The sequence below is a fragment of the Hypanus sabinus genome, chromosome 7 (genome assembly GCF_030144855.1).
Source record: "Hypanus sabinus isolate sHypSab1 chromosome 7, sHypSab1.hap1, whole genome shotgun sequence".
NCBI lineage: Eukaryota > Metazoa > Chordata > Chondrichthyes > Myliobatiformes > Dasyatidae > Hypanus > Hypanus sabinus.
In genome coordinates this window covers 37,807,081-37,832,949 of record NC_082712.1, presented here as the reverse complement: position 1 = coordinate 37,832,949, position 25,869 = coordinate 37,807,081, and the positions used below count along the sequence as shown (strand labels likewise).

At 42.9% G+C, this 25,869-nt stretch overlaps 2 protein-coding genes across 2 annotated transcripts in view; one reads left to right on the top strand and one right to left on the bottom strand.

Annotated features, from left to right (window-relative positions):
* iqgap2 (IQ motif containing GTPase activating protein 2) overlaps positions 1-25,869 on the top strand; it is a 282,888-nt gene that overhangs the window by 85,540 nt on the left and 171,479 nt on the right. The gene's annotated exons all lie outside the window — the stretch shown is intronic.
* Positions 699-15,107, bottom strand: LOC132396708 (uncharacterized). Its single transcript, XM_059974513.1, has 2 exons — positions 14,977-15,107; positions 699-10,176 (listed from the first exon to the last, which is right to left on the bottom strand). Exon 2 carries the CDS (start codon positions 2,388-2,390, stop codon positions 1,455-1,457), a length of 936 nt encoding a protein of 311 aa, XP_059830496.1. The 5' UTR covers positions 2,391-10,176; positions 14,977-15,107; the 3' UTR covers positions 699-1,454.

The window sequence follows — 25,869 nt, the reverse complement described above, 5'->3', positions numbered from 1 at the left end:
TTTTTCAAATTGAACTTTGTAATTCACATACAGCATCATGCGATGCATTTTATAGGGTACTGTAATTTATTATCTTGGGGCTTGTAGATCAAACATGGATGTAGCTTGTCCTTAGTCATAAGTTATAAAATTCAAAATGTTTTTAAGCAAGAAATTGCTGCAATGTTCATATTGATTCATTGACTCGTTCAGAGAATTTAATGCTTTAAATTATCAAAAGACAAAATTATAACTTCCCTCAAGTTGATGATGTGATTTGCTTAATGAATTAAAAAAAAACATTGCAGAATGTTTCATTGAACATCTGTGCTACCTAGCAATTCATATTCCCCTCTCTCCCTCTCTCCCTCTCTCCCTCTCTCCCTCTCTCCTCTCTCCCTCTCTCCCTCTCTCCCTCTCTCCCTCTCTCCCTCTCTCCCTCTCTCCCTCTCTCCCTCTCTCCCTCTCTCCCTCTCTCCCTCTCTCCCTCTCTCCCTCTCTCCCTCTCTCCCTCTCTCCCTCTCTCCCTCTCTCCTCTCCCTCTCTCCCTCTCTCCCTCTCTCCCTCTCTCCCTCTCTCCCTCTCTCCCTCTCTCCCTCTCTCCCTCTCTCCCTCTCTCCCTCTCTCCCTCTCTCCCTCTCTCCCTCTCTCCCTCTCTCCCTCTTTCAATTTTTATTTCTCATTCCTTTGCTGCGTGGACTAAAGAGCATGTCTTTTGCAAAAAAAAAAAGTTGCGTGAGCTTAGGGCTTTTCTCTTTGGAGCAAAGGAGGGTGAGAGGTAACATGATAGGTGTATAAAATGATAAGACAATTAATAGTGTAGACAGCCAACCCCTTTTCCCAGAGCAGAGATGGCTAATATGAGAGGGCATCATTTTTAAAAAAATTTTTTTTAATTAGTTTTTCAAAACATTTTACAAATTAAAAACCCCAAATCCCAATGAGGAACATTAAAACAGTGCAAAATTAAGCATACAATAACAATATACTACAAAGGAAGAGAATTTAGCAAAAAAAAGCACCTGAATTAAAGACAAGTAAGCTTAGTGTCCTCCCCAAGCCCCACAACACAAGAAAAAACAACAGTAACTCCAGACCAACCACAACACAATATAGAGAGTATAAGTCAGGACAGCCAAACTCCCAGACTGTGAATACACTCAGCAACAGAGGGTAATAATGCCTTCTACCAGAAAAAAAAGGAGCTGAAAGCAAGGGACCGAAAGGAAAAAAAACCCTAGTCAAGAGGAAGGTTATGAAAGTACTCGATAAAAGGTCCCCAGACCTTATGGAACTTTAGATCCGAATTGAGAACTGAATAATGAATTTTTTCGAGGTCCAAGCAGGCCATGATGTCGTTAAGCCATTGAGCATGAGTGGGCGGGGCGACATCTCTCCATCTGAGGAGGATCAAGCGTCTAGCCAGGAGAGAGGCAAAGGATAATATTTGGCATTTGGTCGGACCCAGACATAAATCAAAAACCGAACAGAGCAATTAAGGGGTTTGGTTCTAGGTGCTGATTCAGAATACACGATAACGTAGTGAAGACTTCTTTCCAGAATTTCTCCAAGCTAGGACAGAACCAGTACATATGGATGAGAGAGGCCACGCCCCTCTTGCATTTATCACAGAGCGTACTAACGCTAGGGTAGAATCGAGATAGTTTAGATTTAGACAAATGGGCTCTATAAATAATCTTAAACTGTAAAAGGCAGTGGCGAGCACAAAGAGAGGTTGAGTTAACCGATTTGAGACCTGAATCTCTGCTCTCCTCAGATAAGGAGATATTTAAATCCTGCTCCCAGGCCATTTTGATTTTATCCATGGGGGCCCATCGTAAGGCTGCTAGTTTATCTCGGATGATTGATATTAAGCCTTTACCTAGTGGATTCATGGAAAGAAATAGGTCCGTAGCATTTTTCGCAGGCATTTCAAGGAAGTTAGGAATTAAAGGAGCAATAAAGTGTCGGATTTGGAGATATCTGAAAAAATGAGCATTGGGCAGATTGAACTTAACAGAGAGCTGCTGAAAAGAAGCGAAGCGATTATCAATGAAAAGATCTTCAAAATGTCTAATGCCCTTCCTATACCAAGCCTGGAATGCTGAATCATATGTAGTAGGTAAAAAAAAAAGGTGATTATGAGCAATAGGGCTGGAAACGGAAAAACCCTGGAAACCATAGCATTTCCTGATCTGAGCCATGTGTCTAACAAGAGGATTAGCTATTGATCTGGGCAGACTACTAGGGAGTGCAGAGCCAAGAAGTGCAGAGATAGATAATTCTTTAGTGGAGCTCAGCTCCATCGCCACCCAGTTAGGGAACTCGGGTTGGCCATGGAAGAAAGACCAAAAGGTAGCACAACGTATATTAGCTGCCCAATAATATAAACGAAAGTTAGGTAAAGCCATGCCACCCTCTTTTTTTTAGATTTTTGGAGATGGATTTTATTAATTCTAGAGCGCTTATTCTGCCACAGATATGACAAAATAATAGAGTCTAAGGAATCAAAAAAAGATTTAGGAATAAAAATTGGGATAGATTGAAATAGGTATAAAAATTTGGGGAGAACATACATTTTAACAACATTAATACGACCTACCAAAGACATAGATAGAGGTGACCATTGTACCAGACTCTGTTTTATAGCATATGAAAGATTGGCAAAGTTTTCACGAAAGAGATCTTTAAACTTCCTTGTGACTGTAATTCCAAGATAAGTAAATTGATTATGGACTACTTTAAAAGGGAGATCATGAAATGTTAGTTCTTGTGCTTCTTTATTAATTGGGAGAAGTTCACTCTTATGTAAATTAAGTTTATAGCCAGAGATCTGGCTAAACTGGTCAAGAAGTGAAAACATTAGAGGTAAGGATGTAGACGGATTTGAGAGAAAGAGTAATAAGTCATCAGCATAGAGAGAAACTTTATGCTCAACACCCCCTCTCCAAATCCCAGTCAATTCAGGGCAGTTTCGAAATGCTATCACCAGAGGTTCCATAGCCAAATCAAAGAGAAAGGGACTTAAGGGGCATCCCTGGCGGGTGCCACGTTTGAGATTAAATACTTGGGATTTCTGAAAATTGGTTAAAACAGAGGCAGTAGGACACAGGTACAGCAATTGGATCCAAGAGATGAAACTTTGGCCAAGGTCAAACTTTTCTAAAACTGCAAAAAGGTAGTTCCACTCTATACGATCAAATGCTTTCTCCGCATCGAGGGAAATAACACTAGAGAGGGCATCATTTTAAGATGATTGGAGGGAAATATAGTGGGGTTGTCAGAGCTAAGGTTTTTTTTACATGGAATTGGGGTGTATTCTATGTTCTCATCATTTTTATCTTGGCACTGGACAATAAAGATTTGGCCTCCTGAATATTTTTGGCTGTACTTTCTGGATTTTGGGCTGCTGATCATGGAAATCAGAATGAAATTTCCCTATCATGCGCCATTTAAAAAAAATGCCTATATTTGTTATTTCAATTCATAATTTAAGTCTATTAAAATATTGCCTAAAAAAAGTTTCAGTAAACTGAAACGTTTTCTAACTTGTTCAAGCATACTTAGGTGGGATGGATGCTGCAGGTCAAGACAGTTTTTAGAGAGGCTATAAAAGCACCAATTGCACTCAGTTCCATGTATTGCGTTTGCACGTATACTGGTTTGGGATGACATTGATGTGTGTACTTTACGTGCATAGCATATTGTGTGTACTCACTATAATAAAGTAATTGTATTTTCACGAGTATTTGTGATAGAACAGTGGGAGTAAGCTATAATGTTTATCAGTTTTCTGTACATGCAGCATAGCAAAAGTCCCTTTGGCCCATCATATCTATGCCAACATCAGGGATCCATCTATATTAAGCCACATAAAATACTATGCCTTGGTAATTCAAGTGCTCATCCAGGTGCTGCTTAAGTGTTCTGTGTGTACCTGCTGCCTCCACCTTCAGCCAGTGTTTGTTTTCAAACTCCTGGGTGAGAAAAAGATTCTTCCTTGAATTTGCTGTGCATCTCTTACTCCTCACAGAGAGTGTGTGTGTCTGTGTCTGTGTCCCACTAGTCTTGAGCACTTCTGGCATGAAGGGAGAAAAACCTAGTTTCATGTCTGCCCTGTCTATGCCTCTAAAACGTGCGCGCTTTCAACTGGGGAATATCAGATTAACTATGTTTACCACTGCTCTGCCAGAGACAGCCGATGTGCAGACTGGGCTTGGTAGTTCCTGTAACTGTGAAGGTCACCACAGCATGAAGTGGCTTCTTTTGTCAAGGATCTTTTCAGTCAGCTACAAGGGACATCTACGAGATAAGCTTGTTGACATTTATACCTGCATAGGGAAAGTACTTGATACAGGGCTTGTTTGGGGAAACATTGTAATCACATGCCCAGTGGAAAGAAATTGCAGAGTGAAAGGGATTTTACTGCTTGGCACACTTCCTGGCCGACTGTTGCATTACAATGAACCCCATGAGGCCGTCACGGTTCTGACTGTGGAACGGAATGCACTGTACTTCCACCATCTCATCCGTGCAGCAGCCCAGGTTTTCACATTTTGTGTAAATCCTTTCTCGTTCCTTTGCTTAGCAGTTTCTTGGAATGAAAGGGATTGTATTCAACATGATAGGAGTATTTATGAAGGGAAATGATAGACGTTTTAAGAGAAGAGACAGGAGAAATGTGAACAAGCTCTTGATATGGATGGAAGCTTGGGTCATATCTGTAAGAGATTACTGTTAGCTAGCAAGGTAAATTTAGCACCACTAGTGAATAATTTGATCGGACACCATGTCAACACTTAAAATAGATAAGTGATTTGAAGGAAACTGGATAGAAGTAGCCTAGTAGCTAAAAGTGATTACACTGACAGCTGGTGAAGCATAGGACACATAGATGTTTTTTTCTTCTGTATGCCCTGGATTCCATATTGTCCAAGATTATGTGAATCATGAGTACAAAGATTTATAATAAATATTGCAGGAAAAAGGGGCTTGATGCACAGAGTTTAACAATACCTAATGGCTTGGAAGAGATTAATAAGTTGTGGAGCTGTACAGCAGAGAAACTGGCCCATTCAGCCCAACTCATCCATGTCAACCCTCTACTATCAGATTCAAGTCCTATTCAAGTATCCATCCAAATGCCTTTTAACTTTGACTGTATCTGATTCTACCATTTCCGATGGCGGCTCATTCTGCATAACCACCACCCTTTGTGTGTAAAATCTTTCTCCTGCAATCTCCTTTAAACTTCTCCCCTGTCACTAAACTTATGCCCTCGAGTCTTAGACTCATGTACCATGGGGAAGACTCTCAGACTATCAAGAGAAATGCACACAAAATGCTGGAGGAATTCAGCTGATCAGGCAACATTAGAAAGGCTGGTTCTATTTAGGAGTCAAACTGGGCACACTGAAAGCTGTGGTAGAACAAAGGACCCTACAGAAAATTGTGGCAATTTTGGATAATGTTCCTCACCCTCTGCGTGCCACTTTTTCTGAACAGAGGAGCACTTGCAGTGATAGACTTGGACAACTGCACTGCTCTAAAGAGTGCTTTATAAGGTCATTCTTTCCCTCAGCTCTAAGGCTCTACAACGAGTCAACCTATAGCCGGGGAAGTGATGACCCCTTCTGTTATGACTGTTGAAGGTAACTTAATTTTTATTTATTCTTAGTTTCTTCTAATATTTGTATCTGTGCACTTGTAATGCTACTTTGAGACTAATTTCATTTGGGATCAATAAAGTATCTATTTATTTAACATCTATGGAGAAGAATAAAGAGCTGATGTTTTAGGCTGTGACCCTTCATCAGGACTTGGAAGGCGGAAGAAGCAAGATGAAGAAATTTGGGGGGGAGGGAGAAGAAATACAGGCTTAGAAGGCGATGGGTGAGGGGATGGTAGAATCATAAACATGAGAAAATCTGATGGAAATCCAAGGCAACAAACATAAAATGCCAGGGGAACTCAGCAGGTCAGGCAACATCTATGGAAAGGAATAAACAGTTGACATTTTGGGCTGAGTCTCTTTATCTTGACTGGGGTAAAAAAAAGATGAGAAGTCGGAGTAAGAAGGTGGGGGAAGGGTGGAAGAAGTACAAAGTGAAACTGGGAGTTCAAATAAAGAGCTGAGAAATTGATTAGTGAAAGAGATAAGGGGCTGGAGGAGGGGAAATCTGATAGAGCATAGAATACCAAGGAAGAGCACCGGAGGGAGGTCATGGGCGGGTAAGGAAAAAGGTGAGAGATGGATACAGGAATGGGAATGGTGAAGGGGTGAAGATCACTGGTAGTTTGAGAAATCAATGTTCATGCCATCAGATTGGTAGACCCCTCCCCCTCCTGGTTTCACTTCAATTTTATTAGCAGCCCCGTGTGCTGTTCTGCCGTCAGTCCCCTGACTGACCTTAGAGAGGAGAATTTTGTGCATTGAGGCAGGCTTGGTCTCACGAATCTCCTCCAGGTACGATTGGAAGCATGCAAGCCAGAGTTCAAAAGTGATGCTGGCTTCCAGAGATTGAGGGTCAATATCCAATCCGTTGGGTCGTAAAATGCCCTCCATGTTTTAAAATTGCTGCTAATAAAATTGATGCACCATCAGTAACTCTTGGAGACGGGAGGCGAACGATAGGCTTTTATTAGCAGCAAAAAGGAGCACAGCATCTCGGAGACTGGGGGAGGAGCAGTGCCTCCAATTGCCTTTATACAGGGGTCTGTGGGAGGAGCCACAGGAGCAGTCAGCAGGGGGCGTGTCCAGACAGGTAAATGTAGTTCACCACACCTCTCACCTATTACATTGCACTTCCTTCCCTTTCCACACCTTCTCACTCTGACTTCTCATCTTTTTTCCAGTCCTGATGAAGAGTCTCAGTTCGAAACAGTGTCGGCTTATTCCTTTCCATTGATGCTGCCTGACCCACTGAGATAATCTAGCATTTTGTTTGTTGATGAGGAAGGTACACTTGGGGTCTCATCCTGAGTAAATTACCATATATTAGAAATTCATTTTCTTGTAAGCATTTACTGGGGGAGAAAATGAAAGAATTTTATATAAAAAAAAGTTAAAGATTGACAAAGAATCAATGTGCAAAAGAAGACAAACCATGCAAATAAAAAAATTACTGAGAATATGCGTCGTAAAGAGTCTTTGCAGATCCTAAAATCAGTTCAGAGTAGTGATGGATGAAGTCATTCACACCATCTGGAGCCCGTGATGCTTGTTGGGTAATAACTGTTCCTAAATTGGGGTTTGTTCTAGAGGAATTTGAGGATATATTTGCATAGGGAGGTATCAAGGTTCAGCTTTTGCTGATGGTGAGTGAGATGTTGTTGTGGCACCGTTTATCCGGGTATTCAATCTCCCTCATGCTGAAGAGTCGCCACCTTTGATTCGGCCAACAACAGTGGTGTTGTCAGCAAACTGAAACATAGCATAGGAGCTGTACTGGGCCAAACAGTTATAAGTTTAAAGTGAGCAGAGCAAGGGGGCTAAGCACATTGCCCTGCGGTGCACATTTGCTGATGCTGAGTGTGGAGGAGATCTTGTTGCAATCTGCACTAACCTAGGATCAGCAAGTGAGGAAATTGAGGATACATTTGCACAGAGGGGCATTGAGGCTCAGGTCTTGGAGCTCAGTGGTGAGACTTGAGGGGAAGGTAGTATTGAATGCTGAGCTATAGTCAATGAAGAGCATTCTGATGTACTCATTTTCATTGTCCAGGTTTTCCAGAACTGAGTGAAGAGCCAATGAAATGGTGTCTGCTGCTGAGCTATTGTTTCGGTAGCAGTAGATCCATGTCACTCCTCAGGCAGGAGTTGATGTGCTTCTTGACTAACCTCAAAGCATTTCATCACAATGGACATGTGTGCTACCAGACAATAGTCATTACAGGTTACCTCATTTTCCTGGACACTGGTATGATTGAAGCCTGTTTGAAACAGTTGGGTACCTCAGACTGCCAAAGTGAAAGGTTGAAGATGTGCATGGGTGGAGAGATTACAGGCAAGTCTTCAGTATTAGGCCAGGTACGTTGTCTGTGCCAGATGCGTTGGGTGGATTCACCCTCCTAAATGATGCTCTCATTTTGGCCTCAGACTGAAATCACAGAAATATCGAGCGTTGTGGGGGTTCATGATGCTGCTTCCATGTTCTCAAGTCAAATTTATATTGTCATTTAACTATATACATGTATATAACCATATAATGTTATATAGAAATGAGACAACATTTCTCTAAACCAGGGTGTAAGGCACAGTCGTACACATAACACACGATAACTTACGAAGGTAAGGATAAAATCTACAGATGAATCACGCATAATAAACTAAATTGATTTAATATTAAATATTGTGAAGTGTGGAACAGATAAATCAGTGACACTTCAAATACAATGTGGTAGGCAATTCAGAAGCCCATGACCTGGGGGAAGAAACTGTTTCTCATCCTGACCATCTTGCTTTTATGCATCGGAGCCTCTGGTCTAATGGTAGAAAGTCAAAGGGGCTGCTTGGTGGTCAGGTGGGATCCTTAATAATACTGAGGTTCCTGCATACACGGCACTCCTGATAAATGTCTCCAGTGGATGGTAGGGAGACCCCTTGATCCCCTCAGCTGATCTCACAGTCGTTTCTAAGGACTTCTGGTCTGATGTTCAACTACTCCCAAACCAGATTGAGATACAACATCTGGACCCTCTCAGTGGTGCACTTTTTGATAAAAGTAAGCATAAAAGGCATTGGGTTCATCTAGAAGTGAGACCCCATAGCCTTTTATATTGCTGGGTTTTGCCATGTAGGAGATGGCAACATTCAAGTCCTGCCACAGTAGTTGAGCATCCTTTTGCCATTTAGTCTGGAATTGCTACTTTGCACGTGGCATCCTTTTTGGAGGTCATACCCAGACCTCTTGCCCTTTTCCAGATCAACAGCCCCACCAATCCAGCTCTCAGCAGTTCACAAAGCCCTGGGTTCATCCAAGGCTTCTGGCTGGGGAAGACTCCTAATGATTTTGTGGAGACACACTCATCCCACGTGGCTTGGTGAGTCTCTTCACCCTTTCAAATGCTACCATCATCTTGTAGTGTGACAACTGGAGATGTGTACAGTACTCCAAGGGTGGTTTGAGCACTGTTTTGTATGGCTGCAGTGTTATGTGCTGATCCACATTCTCACCTGTGACTATGTAAATCCACTAGAACCTCCGTCCTGTTACTTTTCCCTAACTGTCTGTCTCTTAGCTGCTCAGCTACTACTTAATACATATGATTCTGTCTCTCCATTTGCTATTCTACTGTTAAGGGTTCCATCCTCAGTTTCAGCCCTCCCAACTAACATTTTTTTAAAAATGTATTTATTTATGGGATATGGGCATCGTCACCTCAAGTCAAGTCACTTTTATTGTCATTTCAACCATAACTGCTATGCACAGTACATAGTAAAAATGAGACAACATTTTTCAGGACCATAGTGTTAGATGACATAGTACAAAAACTAGACTGAACTACGTAAAAAAAAAAATAACACAGAGGAAAAAACAACTGCACTAGACTACAGACCTACCCAGGACTGCGTAAAATGCACAAGACATTACAGGCATTACAATAGATAATAAACAAGACAATAGGGCAGTTAGGTGTCTGTCCCGGCTCTGGGTATTGAGGAGTCTGATGGTTTGGGGGAAGAAACTGTTACATAGTCTGGTCGTGAGAGCCCGAATGCTTCAATGCCTTTTCCCAGATGGCAGGAGGGAGAAGAGTTTGTATGAGGGGTGCGTGGGGTCCTTCATAATGCTGTTTGCTTTGCGGATGCAGCGTGTAGTGTAAATGTCCGTGATGGCGGGAAGAGAGACCCCGATGATCTTCTCAGCTGACCTCACTATCCGCTGCAGGGTCTTGCGATCCGAGGTGGTGCAATTTCCGAACCAGGCAGTAATGCAGCTGCTCAGTATGCTCTCAGTACAACCCCTGTAAGCCAGCATTTATTGCCCATTCCTAGTTGCCCTTGAGAAGGTGGTGATGAGCTGCCGCCTTGAATCATTGCAATCCTGCAGTGTTTCAAATAACTTCTCCTTAAGGATATTGGCTCTCGCTCTAGTTCAGGGCGAGGACACCCATCCTAATTGTACAGGTCAATCCACTTGAGAACTTTAGACACAGTTTGGTTGGCATGGGCTGTGCTGAAACGAACACCATTACCTTGAAACAAAAGGCCAAAGGTGAAAATTGCATCTTCATTGATATTGGGTAAGCATTCCCAGAAATTATACTTTTAATGGAAATGTACGTACTAAATAAGATTAGACCTACTACTACTACGTCGACTCAGGCCTAGGGGGCCGGCATCGGGCATGAAACCTTATTAGAAACCATGGTAGTTTGTTGGGTTTTGTTATTGCATCGTTGAGGTGATTAAGTATTATTTAAATAAAATCCTGCCTTAAGCTTTACTGTGGTTAATGATCTTAAAAGGATCAGATGTTTATGCATTCATCAGAGTGCTCAGTCTCTGCTTTATTCCTGCTACATTCCTAAAGTTAATAATGCAAATTTAATTTGAAGCTGTCAGATCTTAAGCAGTGAAAGCGGGTTGACTAGAAACTCGACATGATGGAAGTTGGGCATAAGGTTGGCAGATGGAATTTAATACACATGGAAGTGGTGCGTTGTGGGAAACCACAGTGTGGGCAATTACAGTTTAGAGCGTTGGAGTTCAGAGTTTAATTCCAGCATCATCTGTTAGAAATCTGTGCATCCTCCCTGTGAAATGTGGGGTTATCCTGGTTTCCACCCAGAGTCCATAGTAGGTTAACTGGTCATTGTGAATTGTCCTGTGATTAGGTTAGGGTTAGATCAGGGGAGTCGAGGGTTTCTGGGGAATGGCCTCCTCTGAACCATATCGCTAAATAAATAAATAGGGGTAGGACATACAGTAACTGGGCACTGACAATTGTTAATAAACTGAACTTTGAAGACCAGAGTTCCCTAGAATTGACAAAACTTGATGGATGAAAAGTGCACATGGCACCCTTGTCTTCATAGGTTGGGGCCTAGGGAATAAAAAAAGTTGCTCACAATTTCAAAAATACTAGTTAGTCTACACCTGGAGCTTGTGTGTAGCTCTGTTTGCAACACCTTTTGGAAGGATGTATTTCTGTAGGTGAATATGCAAAGTAGATTAACAGGGGTATTGCATGGACTGGGGGTGGGTTCGATAGGTTGGGTTTGATTCCCCTGGAGCGGAGGAGGCTGGGAGCTGGAGACTGACCTGACAGAAGTATGCTGGAAAATGAAAAGCTTTGTTAGGTCAGAATCTCTTTCCTATGATAGAGAAATCAAAAATGAGGGCACAGGTTCAAGGTATGAAGAAATTTTTTTTTAACTGTTCTGAGAGATTTTATATATAGAAAGTAGATGCTATCTGGAAAGCGCTGCCAAAGGAGATGGTAGAACCAAATCGCGTGCGGTAGATCAGATACAGTTATGTTGTTTGAAGTATTTAGAAGGCACTGGCATAGGCAAGGTACAGAGGGTATGGTCCTAATGCAATCAAATGGAATTAATGTTGATGTGTAAAAAGGCCAGCACAAACGTCATTGGTCAGTGGGCCTGTTTCTGTGCTATACAACTCTACTGCATTTAAATTCCCTGGTGCATCACACACCCCGGAATGTAATGTAAAGAGTACTTTCTGTGGTAACTTCTACTTTACAAAAAGTCAACTTGATGGCCAAAAGAGCATCTTTATCTGGGAGGGCAATGATATTTACAATACAGAGGCTTCCAGGTACCTCATGGAGGAACTGTATACAATGCATACTGGGAGTAAAAGAGCGGAAGTAAAGACCCTGCCAACCCTGGATCCCGCCTCTTTCTACCAACAGCTCCCCAATTAGTATTTATTTACTTTTAATAATACTCATATTATAACTCTTCCAGCATTAACTGTCCTTTATAAACCTTGAATACCCCTTGAACATTTTCATGCATACATCTTTGTTGTTAAGTAATAACTTTTAGCCCTGCTCCAGAGCAAATAAATTAGGTTATCAGGTCTGTTTTAATTACATGAGGTATTAATCTAATTGTCATTGTCCTTTTTGGGTGAATGTAGAAGAATCCATACTTGCTGCCTGTTACACTACTGACATTTAGGGCAGCAATGAAGGTCGTCCATCTCTGACAGTGGTCATCGTGTCAGCTGCTTCCCCTCTGTCAGTCATGCAAGCCCCAGGTGGAGACTCAGGAATACCATCACACTCAGATGTAAAAGGATTCTTTGTTGTTGTTTCTGGAACAATCTTGTTTTGCCAGTTCGGGTTGTTAGCCCTGAGCTAAACCCCCGGACCTGGACGATTGGCAGACCACTCTTGGTCTGTCCTCCACCCTATGACCTGTTTGGTATGGGTGATCTTGCCAAGAGGCAAAGCGTAAAGCCCTGACTCCAGCCAATGTAGCTGTCTGGGTCATTGAGGCACGCAAGCCTCCAAACCACAGTGAGGTTGTGGTCGTGTTGGAGGACAAGAATCTATGGTACTGGAAATGTAGAGGATCCTCACAGCCCTAAATTGTTTACATCTTGTCCTTTTACAGAAATGATCTTATCCTTTCAGCGGCAGTTAATTTGGTGTGAAACATTTTAACTTAATTTGAAATGCAAACGCACTTACAAACTGTTTCCCTTTTAGCATGGCAGAAGCATTTTTCTTGGTTAACTCTCAACAAGATCAACTCTTGCAGTAGGAAAACTAATGCACAAGGGGCAGTATTAATGGCACAGATCTTGCGTACCTCATTATAAATATGGTTAATTCATTGTGAATGCTCAAACAGAAAAGGGAATCAAGGACTTCACTATCTTACCATTTGAAACGAAACCTCTAATGCATCATGCTATGATCCTTATTTACTGCAATTTCGTTGCAAGCGCTCTTTTACCAAAGTGTTTCACCTTAATCAAAATGGAGAGCGTGGACGGCAGTGTTTGAAGCAAAAGAGTACAATGTCAATGCAATTGGATTGATGGAAAAATTTGAGTAATGCAACTTTTTATATCAGCTTATAAATAGTTCAGACAAAAACAACTGTGATTGTTGAGTTAAATTTTCATTTTGAACAAATATATTTAATGCCAAAGCAAAAGGTGAACCAGACTGCTAGCGGAGCAGTGTGAATTGCTATTTGCATTAATAGAAGATAAACCACGTGAAGATAAAGTACATGAGCAAGTACTAGTCAGGCTGCACCTGGAGAACGGGGCTTGTACTGCTTAAGTATTCACAGTATGAAGCTAAGACAATGCAAACTTAGCATACTCAATAAATAAATACCATTATTTGGGCTACCTGCTCAAATGCAAAGCCCTGATCATAAAGCTAAGTTGAGATGCTTAAAGTATCAAATGCTAAAACTCCTATGGAACCTGAATCAGGTTTATTATCACTGACAAATGTCATGAAATTTGTTGTTTTGTGGTGGCAGTACAAGTAAAAATTATTTCTGGCTGTTAAATTTCTGAATAGTTAAGATATTTAATTATATTTCAGGAAAGTTAGGTATTTTGTTTTTTTTAATAGAACTGTTGTAAAATTCTCTCACTGTATAAACCCCTACACATTTCTTGTTACTGATTTGGAGTCATGGGTCATCTAAAAGTCGAGTTGTTTAAGCTTTAAATTGTTAAGCTTTAAATGCTTACGTTCAAGGCCATTCCTGGCTGAAACAAGTCAAAGTCCTGTTTTTTTTAAAAAAAAACTTGATCCCTGTTTTTCTTACCCCAGCCCTGACATATTTAGTTTGGTTTTTTTTCTCTCTCTCTCTGCCCACCACCCTGCCTGTTCTCTATCTCCCTCTGTTGCTCCCACCCCTCCCCCTTTCTTCTCCAGAGGCCTCCTGTCCCATGATCCTTTCCCTTCTCCAGCTCTGTATCACTTTTGCCAATCACCTTTCCAGCTCTTAGCTTCATCCCACCCCCTCCGGTCTTCTCCTATCATTTCGCATTTCCCCCCCCCCCCCCCCACTACTTTCAAATCTCTTAGTATCTCTCCTTTCAGTTAGTCCTGACGAAGGGCCTTGGCCCGAAACATCGACAGTGCTTCTTCCTATAGATGCTGCCTGGCCTGCTGCGTTCGAGCAGCATTTTATGTGTGTTGTTTGAATTTCCAGCATCTGCAGACTTCCTCGTGTTTGAACTTGATCCCTGGCCTGTTCCATGAACTACCTGGTATCCCACACACAAAATATAAACTCTAGCCATTCAGTCTTCACCAAGGTGATATTTCCAGCACATTAAGGGATTATTCTCATTTCTCTAATTTCTTGTGCCATATACGGAATTTGACTTGTATATCAATGCATTCCCATCAATCCTATCTCTCCCCCCCCCCAAGTTGTTCCCTGTAACCTATTCTTTCTCACATGCATATCAACTCCACACAAGGCATAAATGTTAGCTACCAAGCAAGATATCTTTGAGATATGAGAGAAAAGCTGGTGGAACACCCAGAGGACCCTTATGTGATCACAAAGAATGTGTGAACTCCACATTATACCAATGGTTAGAATTGAACCCAGGTCTCTAGATCGGTGAGACAGCAGCACTATCTGCTGTCTATGGTGCCACCATTAATGCAATATAGGAGCTGAAATTATTTGTAGCAATATGTGGCACAGTCAGAGACTGCTATATCGTATATGCTACTTGAGGATTCAAATACTTTCAGTAGAAATATTTTTCAGGCACTGGCTTAACCTGTGTCTTCAGAATCTGGAAGAGGGTTTGAAATCTTAAAAAATCTAAATGCTCTTGCCCAGGTGAGAAATGTGACCTGTTGTGGCGACCCACTTTCTGCGCAGGCGAACCGGCTCACAAATAGCCAGCACGTGGGGGAAGACTTTGGTAACGCACCACTGACGTCATTTCCGCCCGGAGAGGGCGGGCGCTAGGGATTAAATGCCAGCGCCGCGAAGTTTGAATAAACTAGTCTCTAAACGACTTACCGACTGCGTGTCGTTGTCTCTAGCTTTGTATGTAGTACATCGCTACATTGGTGACCCCAACGGTCCAAATGAGATTTGGACCAAAGATGACCGACCCTTCATCTGTTCACGCAGTTTCGCTAAAGCTGCCGACTTTCTAGACGCTGCGACCACGCGTGTGGTTTAGCCAAGCAGAAGCCCAGTTCCAGATTCGGCAGAAATCTTCTGATCCCATGCGTTACTATCATGTGGTGAGCTCCCTTGACCAGGAGACGGCCACCCAGGTTGCAGATTTCATACAGTCACCCCTAGAAGAAGGCAGATATGAAGCATTCAAAGCGCTGCTCATTGGGACCTTTGGCATCTCGCGGCGTGAGTGGGGTGCCCGCCTGCTTCACCTGGACGGTTTGGGAGACAGGCTGCCGTCAGCATTGATGAACGAGATGCTGGCCCTGGCTGACGGACACAAGCCCTACCTCATGTTCGAGCAAGAGTTCCTAGAGCAACTGCCCGAGGACATACATCTGCTACTGGCCGATGCAGATTTCAGCGACCCCCGGAAGGCGGCAGCCCGGGCAGACGTGTAGTGGAAAGCCAAGAGGGAGCGCGTGGCATCCGTCGGTCAGATCACCAGGCCATGTGCCCAACAGCGGACCAGACCAGGCCCGGCAGGGGGGTGCACACAACACAGAAGCAGGAGTGAGGAGGCCAGTGAACAGTGGTGTTTCTACCACCAGCGGTGGGGCACAGAAGCCTGCCGTTGTCACCTGCCCTGCAAGGGTCAGGGCCAGGGCCAGCTGCCGCTAATGACTATGGTGGCTGGCCACCAGGACAGCCTCTTGTACATCTGGGACAAACAGTCAGGACGCCGCTTCTTGGTTGACACAGGAGCGGAAATCAGCGTCTTGCCCCCGACGGAGTATGACACCCGCAACAGGAAGCCAGGACCCACCCTGAGGGCCGCAAACAGCAGCACGATACGGACCTCCGGCACCCGCACAGTGCAGCTGCAGTTCGGCGCCAGCCGGTTCATGTGGGACTTCACACTGGCCGTGGTGGCCCAACCACTCCTGGGGACTGACTTCTTGCGAGCTCACAGCCTACTGGTCGACTTGCAAGGGAAAAGACTGGTACATGCCGAGACTTTCCAGACGTTCTCCCTGGGTGAAGCCAAGTTGCCAGCCTCACACCTGGACTCCATCACGCTGTCGGACAACGAATTCACCAGAATCCTGGCGGACTTTCCATCGATTCTGGCATCGCAGTTCATGGCAGCCAACCGGGTGCATCCTGACCCAGGGACCACCTCACTATGCTCTCACACGAAGGCTCCCCCCGGAAAAGCTCCACCTGGCGAAGGAGGAGTTCCAGAGGATGGAGGAATTGAGGATCATATGGAGGTCCGACAGCCCATGTGCCTCCCCCCTGCACATGGTGCCCAAAGTAGCCGGGGGTTGGAGACCATGCGGTGACTACTGCAGACTGAACGAGGCTACAACTCCAGACCACTACCCCGTGCCGCACATACAGGACTTTGCAGCAAACCTGCATGGGGCAAGAATCTTTTCCAAAGTAGACCTCGTCCGGGGATACCATCAAATCCCGGTGCACCCTGAAGACATCCCCAAAACAGCACTCATCACCCCATTCGGCCTGTTCGAGTTCCTCCGAATGCCGTTTGGCCTGAAGAATGCCGCACAGACGTTCCAGCAGCTAATGGATACGGTGGGACACATTTGGTGAAGATTTCCTGATTCCAGCCAGGGTACTGCAATATAAAATCTGAAAATTTGCATCATATGTTCAAGGCCCTTAAACTATCTCAGGATATTCAGGAAATCAGTCGAGCAATACATTTGGAAGCCATATGGCAAAACTTCCATCATTATTTAAAGGGGTTAAAAATCCCCCTTTAAAATTATATATTCAACCTTTTAAAGTGCTGACGCCCACATATGTGCAGCAGCCAAAGTATGCTGTTGTGATTAAATATTAACTAATGCACCAAGTGGGACTGTTATAGAAGGTCACCTTGTGCACAAACCACAGGAGTACATACAGCACAGAATGGGAAATGTACATCAGCCTGCAATGAATTTAGACTTTTCACTTATTAGCTTAGCTGCCTCTGTGCTACTGGTTCTGAAATAAACTACAAAATATTAATGATCATGCATGAACGTTGCTTTTTGGAAATGTTCGTTGTGCCTAGTCCTCTGAAAACTTTGCTGTCTTGGTGGATTAAGTATTAACTGTTCATTTATAGTATCGTTCTGAAGCTAAAATTCAAAGTCCAGTTGTGAAACATATCTAATAATGACATTTCCTATCACAAAAACTGCAGACATATGGTATGGGGTTAATTCTGCAAATTGTACATTCACTAAAGTAATAAGATATTTTCTATAGTTTTAGTGTTTACACCTACAAATCCATTTCCACTGCCAAGTATCTGTCACAAAACTTACCTTTGTCAGTCAATCCTCATGGAATATAAAATTATATCATGAATTTCGTAAATTAATTTTTAAGTCTCCAATAATAAAACTGTGTTTACTTTGGATGATATATCACTGAATTTATTAAATTTGTGGTTGCTTAATTCTTCACGATAAGACCATAAGACTTATGATCAGAATTAGGCCATCCAGCCCATCGAGTCTGCTCCGCCATTCAATCACAACTGAACCTCTTTCTATCTCCTCCTCAACCCCCAGTTCTTGGCCTTCTTGCCATAACCTTTGATGCCATGTCCAATCAAGAACCTATCAATCTCTGCCTTAAATACACCCAACGACCTGGCCTCCACAGCTGCGAGTAGCAACAAATTCACTACTCTTTGGCTAAAGAAATTTCTCTACATCTCTGCTTTGAAGGGCACCCCTCCATCCTGAGGTTGTGCCCTCTTGCCCTACCATGGAAAACATCTTTTCCACATCTACTCTGTCTAGGCTTTTCAACATTCCCCACCATTCTCCTGAATTCCAGCGAGTACAGACCCAGAGCCATCAAACGTTCCTCGTATGTTAACCCTTTCATTTCTGGAATAATCCTTCTGAACCACCTCTGGACCCTCTCCAATAATAGCACGTCTTTTCTAAAATGAGGGGCCCAAAACTGTTCACAATCCTCAAGCTGAGGCCTCACCTTAGTAAAGCCTTAGCATCACATCCTTGCTCTTGTATTCATAAGAACATAAGAAATAGGAGCAGGAGTAGGCCTCCGGCCCATTGAGCCTGCCCTGCCATTCAATAAGATCATTGCTGATCTGTCCATAAACTGAGCTCTATCTACCTGTCTTTTCCCCATAACCCTTAATTCCCCTACTATGTAAAAACCTATCTAACTGTATCTTAAGTGTATTTAGTGAAGAGCACTCAACTGCTTCCCTGGGCAGAGAATTCCACAGATTCACCACTCTCTTGGGGGGGGATAAAAAACAGTTCCTCCTCATCTCCATCCTAAATCTTCTCACCTGAATCTTTTTATTGTAATTCAAATTTTTATTAGTTACTCTTATTTTACAAAGCAGCACAGCATATCATAGAGCAGATACAGAACAGCATATTTACATAGCCATCCCATGACAGGAAAACATATAAAACTAAGAAACAGGAAAAAAAAACTTCTAACTTAAGTTTAAATTAACATGCAACCAAAATTGATCCCACGCATCTTGCACTTTTCCCTCACTGTTAATTCTTCCCCTGAATCTTGAGGCAATGTCCCCTAGTTCTAGTCTCACCTGCCAATGGAAACAACTTTCCTACTTCTATCTTAGCTATCCCTTTCAAAATTTTGTATGTTTCTATAAGATCCCCTCTCATTCTTGTGAATTCTTCTGAATTCTAGACCTCTTGAAATGAATGCTAACATGGCATTTGCTGCCTTCACCACCAGTGATGAGGAAATGAACTAATATATTGAAGGACCAGAAGCAACATGTGCATATTGAATATTATTATCTTTATTTTATTTGCCAAGCTAATAAACTTGCCAAATTTTCGATTTTCATTCATGCTATAACTGTGAAGGCTTAGTCAGGGTATGAAGGAGATGAGAATAAGACTTGCAATTAGTGGAAAGTTGGTGATTTCCCCTCAATCTCCCGCCAAGTTCCTCAGGTTTTGGCCAGTTTTGTTGATGCTTTAAGTCAGAGGCCAACAGCATTGTCCGTGCGTGCTGCAAATACCATTTATTGTACTGAAGAGCAGTATGCTAGATTTGGCCTAGCAGACATCGAATCTCAATGGAGGAAGGTCTGATATGATCCATGTCCAAAACGTAGGATGAATCTAACCAAGATGATAAACTTCGCAGTTTCCTCCCCTCAGTAAGTAATGAAGAGGAGCATTAATATGCAATCCAAAGCAACACAGTCTAAATGCGGCTGGAACTCGGCAGGGCAGGCAGCATCTATGGAAGTGAATGCTACTGCCCATTTACCTATCCCTTCACCTTCACTCTGGGGCTTCAAACGGTCCTTCTAGGTGAGGCAACACTTCACCTGCGACTCCACTGCAGTCAAGTCTGGCTTGATGTGGCCTCCATCTTGAAGACTTGTGGCCTCCTCTACGTTGGTGAGGCCTGCCGAAAATTGGGGAGTGCTTCTTCGAGCACCTCTGCTACATCCGCTAAAAGCGGAACTTCCCAGTGGCCAAGTGATTTCCATTCGAGCACGTTGATTCATGGCCTCCTCTTGTAACGATGAGGTCACCCTCAGGGCAGAGGAACAGCACCTCTGGGCAGCCTCCAAATTGATGGCATGAATATCGATTTTTCTCCCTGTAGAAGAGCAATTTTTCCTTCCCCCTCCTCTCTTCATCTATTACCTGACTCTGGTCTGTTATTTCTTCTCACCTGCCTACCACCTCCCCTCATCCTTCCGTTTTCCCCTATGGTCCACTCTCCACTCCGATCAGATTAAACCCTTAAACTCTTCCCACCAACCTAGCGTCACCTATCGCCTTTTAGCTTACCTCCTTCACCTCCCACCACCTTTTTAGTCTGTTATCTTTCCCCTTCCTTTCCAGATCTGAAGAAGGGTGTCTGCCCAAGATGTCAACTCTTTATTCATTTCCATAGATGCTACTTGACCTGCTGAGTTCCTATAGCATTTTGTGTGTGTTGCTTTGGATTTCCAGCATCTACAGAATTTCTCGTGGTTATTAATCTGCAATACTTGGCTACCATAATTTAAACTATGGTTACAAAGTTTTAATCTCAAACTAGTTGCATCTTCAGGCCTTTTATTGTGGGCCTGTTTCTGATGCAGTTGCAGGAAGTCAATGACAGAGGCATATGGAAGAAATTGTCTTGGACTGCTGCAGCTGATGAGAGGTGGAAACAAGTCCAAGCATGTGCACTTAGTTCCAGCAGTCAGTATTGCCTAATGAGCTCTCCCTCTGTAACATATGAAGAAATAATTCTGATTATAATAATTCCAAATTCATTATTTGGGGTTATAGCTCCTTGCTAATGTTGTAAAATCTATGGTCTTCAAGCTGGTAATAGCTATCTTGATGAAATTCTACTTCTAGTCAAAGTGTCAAAGATAAGCTTGAATTTCTATTTTGGTTTTCACAAGCCCCGTGGATTTTGATGGCTTTGAAACAAGTGAACTTATTTTTTAAAAAATAGAGTTGCTGTATAATGTTATCGGAATTGACGTGGTCCTTGCCTTCATTTTTAGTGTACACAAAACTGCCTGAGATTGAGCATTTTCCGTGTCTTCACTGAGACTAATGTCAACTTTGTTGCTTTGGCTTGCCTGAAACTTGTCGAGTTTCTCTTGCGACAAGATGTTCGTAAATGAATGTGCTGACTTACACATTACAGGCTGCAGAAGGACATGCTGAAGATCAGTGCAGTTGCCACAATGGCTCAATGGTCTGAAGTCCCACCACTCCTGGACATTGAGGGGCCATATCCTGTCCAAGAGTCTCTCAAACACATTTGAGCGTATTTTTGAAAGAGGAAACATGAGTGGGAATTGTGCTTTGGAAATGGAATGTACAGGTATCCCGTGTGTGTTCTGGAGACTGCCTCTTGCAGAATTCACAAATCACTACTCAATTTTGAAAGACAGAATAAAACTAGTTGTCAGGGAATTTGTCCGGGGGTGGAAAAAGTAAGTAAATCAACACGTTTCTTTTTGACTTGTGTTTCTTGATGCATGTGCAAATGATGTGACTTCATGTTTTGGAAAATCACAACATGGCCTGTTTTCTAGGAACCCAAGCACCTGGTCTGTTGACAGATTGACCAGCTTCTGTGACTGGTTTTGATAGAGGCAGGGTCAATTGCAGCAAATGCAAAGGCAGAAAGTTTGACAATTGACAAGACCAACCCTCCTGTTCCCCTTTCAGACAAACCTAACCATCTGAACTTGTTGGCAATCTGGTTCTGAGGAACTGGGGCATATGACAAGAATTGATTGGAGTTGAGAGCCAAGGTGAAGTGAAAACTAATGTGTGAGCAGTGTTCTCTCTCGGTGGAGAAGAACCTGGTTATCAGGTGTGTTGGGTGTGCTTACTGTTGCTGTACATGGTGCAGGTGTGGCTTGTTCTCTGCTTTGGTAGCCAGGCCATTGCCCAAGCCACATTGGGAGATCTAAGATGTGCAAATCTCCAGAGAAAGCGTCAGGGAAATGTACCCGATGTAGCCCTCCTCAAGAAGACACTGATGGGAAAACAGTGTGTGGTCTTGCGCTTACTAGAAGATATAAAGGCATAGGCTATTTTCAAAACAGTAAATTCAGAAGTCAGAACGGCAAAGGGACTTGGAAGTCCTAGTGCAGGATTCTCCAATGATTAACACACAAGTTGAGTTGGCGGTAAAGGAAGCAAAAGTAATTTTAGCATTCGTTTCAACATTGTCATTTCTGACATTGGTCAGACCAGGCTTGAATTATTGTGAGCAGATTTTGGCTCCATATCTAGGGAAGGATGTGCTGGCATTGGAAAGAGTATAGAGGTGGTTTATGAAACCAATCCCAGTAATTAAAGGGTAGCGTATGAGGAGCATTTGTTGGATGAAGGTCCATACTCACTAGAGTTTAGAGGAATGGTGGGGAGGTAATCTTATTGAAACCTACCCTACCAAATATTGAAAGGCCTACAACGAGTCTGCATGCAGCTGTTTTTTCCAATTATGGCAGAGTCTAGAATCAAAGGACACATCCTCAGAAAAGAAAGGAATCCCTTTAGAACAGAGATGAGGAGGAACTTGTTCAGCAAAAGAGTGGTAACCAGTGGTATTCCGCAGGGGTCAGTGTTGGGAACACTTTTTATGCTGTATATAAATGATTTAGATGATGGAATAGATGGTGTTATTGCCAAGTTTGCAGATGGTATGAAGATTGGTGGAGGGGCAGGTAGTGTTGAGGAAACAGGTAGGATTCAGAAGGACTTAGACAGATTAAGAGAATGGGTAAGGAAGTGGTAAATGAAATATGTTGAAAGATGCATGGTCATAAACTTTGGTAGTAGAAATAAATGTGTGGACTATTTTCTAAATGGAGAAAATCCAGGAATCTGTGATGTAGAGAGACTTGGGAGTCCTTGTGCAGAACACCCTGAAGGTTAAGTTGCAGGTTGAGTTGGTGGTAAGGAAGACAAATGTAATGTTAGCATTCATTTCAAGACGTCTAGAATACAAGAGCAGGGATGTGACGCTGAGGCTTTATAAGGCACTGGTGAGGCCTCACCTTGAGTATTGGGCCGCTCATCTTAAAAAAGATGTGCTGGCATTGGAAAGGGTCCAGAGAAGGTTCACAAGGATGATTTCAGGAATGAAATGGTTATTACACGAGGAACGTCTGATGGCTCTGGTAAGTTCAAGATTGGACATAGCTTCAAAGGTTATGGGGAGAAAGCCGGGAACTGGGGTTGAGGAGGAGATTGAAAAAGGATCAGCCATGATTGAATGGTGAAGTAAACTCAATGGGCTGAATAGCCTAATTCTGCTCCTATGTCTTATGTTCTATGGTCTTAAGAATCTGTTGATTTCATTGCCACAAACGGGATATATTTAAAGCATAGGCTGTAGGTACTTAATTAGTCTGGACATCAAAATCTATGGGGAGAAGGCAGGATAATGGTGTTGAGAGAGAAAATAAAAACGGCGGGGGGGAGTGGTTATAGAATGGGCTAATACTGTTTCCATGTCCTTTGGTCTGTTTGTCTGTGATGGTCATCTTTTGTGCATGGCTGCATCGGGCTATGCATAGATCCAAAGTGCACAAACACCAAGAGTCAATCTGCTGAGGTTCTCCCTGCCCACACTGTTGTGAGGATTGGCCTGGCCTTGTTGCTGCACATACTTCCATTCAGTCAGACCTCGTTAAACTACCTGCACTTTGAATGGTTTCTGCTGCAAAACATCTTTGACCGCAAGTCTACAGGGCACTAATCAGCAGGTCCTATGAAATGGTGCGATGGATCCTGTGGGCCAGTTTTCTGTTGGTTTCCTGGACCATCAGAATGTTTTATTGCCAGAATCAGTGCACATGTCAGTAAGGTTGGTCTTGGCTGCACAGCCAGAATTCCTCTAGATGCAATGCAGATGTGACGATTATCCACTGTGATCTGCATGTTTTCCAGTATGGTCTGGAAAAAGGATGCGGTAGTCCTTGTTAAGGTTTGTTCCCAGCAGAGGATGCATATTGAGACCAGCATCAATTGATGCTGGACCATCCTCAGCTCACTTTGCTATGAAGCTCATTGGTTTTCCAGAATAAGGAGATGTCTGTAAACAAATGTTGCCAACTTTTCCTGAATGGTGAAGTTCACTTTGAGAGATGTGCTGATACTGTAAAGGCTTTGTCAGGAAAGATCACTGTCTCACATCCTGCTGCCTCTGGACACTGAGGCAATCTCTGTGTAACAGCCTCTCAAGTCCTTCACCGAATCATTGTTTATGCTCGAACTGCGAGTTTCATTGAGACATTGTATAATATCAATATGTTTTCTTACAATAAATGGAAGGAAAGATGTATATTGACTGTAAGTAATGAAATGGGTATACTTTCAAAATAAAAACTTGGAGTTCATGAAGCTCACAAACTATTAACATCACTGCATTAGACCATAAAACATAAGAGCAGAGTCAGGCCATTAGGCCAATTAAGTCTGCTCTGTCATTCAATCATAGCAGATTTATTTTCCGTCTCAACCCCATTTTCCTGCCGTTGCTCTGTAACCTTTTACACTCTTAGTGATTAAGAACCTATCAACCTCTACTTTAAATATACCTAATGACTTGATCTCCACAGCTGTCTGTGGCAATGAATTCCACAGATTCAGCACCCTCTGGCTAAAGAAATACCTCTGCACTTCAATGAGAGCTCCCATCATTCTTCTAAACTCCAGTAAGTACTCCCGGGATAATTCTCTGAACTCTTGACAGTGTAGCATGACCTTTCTCAGATAAGCATACTTGAAGTGCTCACAATACTACATTGTGTCCTCTTCCGCCAATACTTGGATCTGTAAAACATTGTGAGATGCGTCACATAAGTGTGCATGCAATCAGGAGACCTCTGTGTACTGATATAAAATGATGGGCCTAATTTGGGTTCTGTTCAGCAAGCATCATCTCTGCAGAGCTTGAAACATTCAATATTTGCTCTCCTTGCCATTCTGAATATTAGTAGCATTTCGGGGATTAGGCAACTGTCCCCGTCATCAAGGAGGTTTACTGACACAGCTGGTTTAACCAGTTGCAGCAAATGATTATTTTTAAAAGTCCAGGGGGGAGTCATCAGAAAGCAGAATGCAGGTTGAATAGGATAAAACTGAATAGTTCTAGCAAGAAGTTTCAGTGGATTGGTGAAGATAATGCACTGACGTTTAGCTGGTTGGAGTTTACAAAGCTCTTCCCAATACACTGCTGCATTGCTATTTAATAGTGGCTTTGGAACAGGAGTTGGATAAGTACTTAAAAGCTTGAGGCCACATAGGGAAAGAGTGAAGGAATTGATTTCTCTTCATTGAGAAAAATCAAGCCACTAGTGTGGGAAGACTTCTGCTTAAATGTCAGCTTCTATTCTTGTGCACGTTGTTTAGTTAATCACCTGCATTTAAGCACAGTTGGTGAACAGAATTGCGGATCTGACCAGAGATCACTTCTGCCTCTATTTGACTCAGGATTACAGCTATTGCAATTGTTGAATGTCTGTCATCTCAGAAGTGCTACAATAAGTAGCTGGTAGAGGTGTTGTCACACACTGTCAATGATCTGGGTTCAGTCCTGATCTCTGGTAAATATCCTCTGTCTAGGCCTTTCAACATTCAAAAGGTTTCAATGAGATCCCCCCTCATCCTTATGAATTCCAGCGAGTACAGACCCAGAGCCATCAAGCGTTCCTTGTATAATAACCCTTTCATTCTTGGAATCATCCTTGTGAACCTCCTCTGGACCCTCTCCAATGCCAGCACATCTTTTCTAAGATGAGGGGCCCAATATTCAAGGTGAGGCCTCTCCAGTGCCTTTTAAAGCCTCAGCATCACATCCTTGCTCTTCTATTCTAGACCTCTTAAAATGAATGCTCACATGATATTTGCCTTCTTCACCACCGACTCAACCTGCAAGTTAACCTTCAGGGTGTTCTGGACTCCCAAGCCCCTCTGCATCTCAGATTCCTGGATATTTTCTGCTTGTGGAGTTTTCGCGTTCTTCCAGCAATCCCATCGATTTCCTCCAGGTGATCTGGTTTCTTCATACTTTCCCTGTGTCCACTGCAAATTGGCCCCAGTGTTTAAGGGTTGGTAGCAATGTAGCATGGGTAGAGTAGATAATGTGGGGAATGGGATTTCTGTGACCTTGCACAAACTCAGTGGACTGAACAACTGCTTCCTGTGTTTTAAGGAAGTGTTAAAAGATCGTTTACTGATAACAGAATGTCAGTGTACA

Bases quoted from the DNA above. Each gene is read 5' to 3' on its own strand.
- LOC132396708 (XM_059974513.1), bottom strand. From the start codon at position 2,390: ATGGCTTTACCTAACTTTCGTTTATATTATTGGGCAGCTAATATACGT.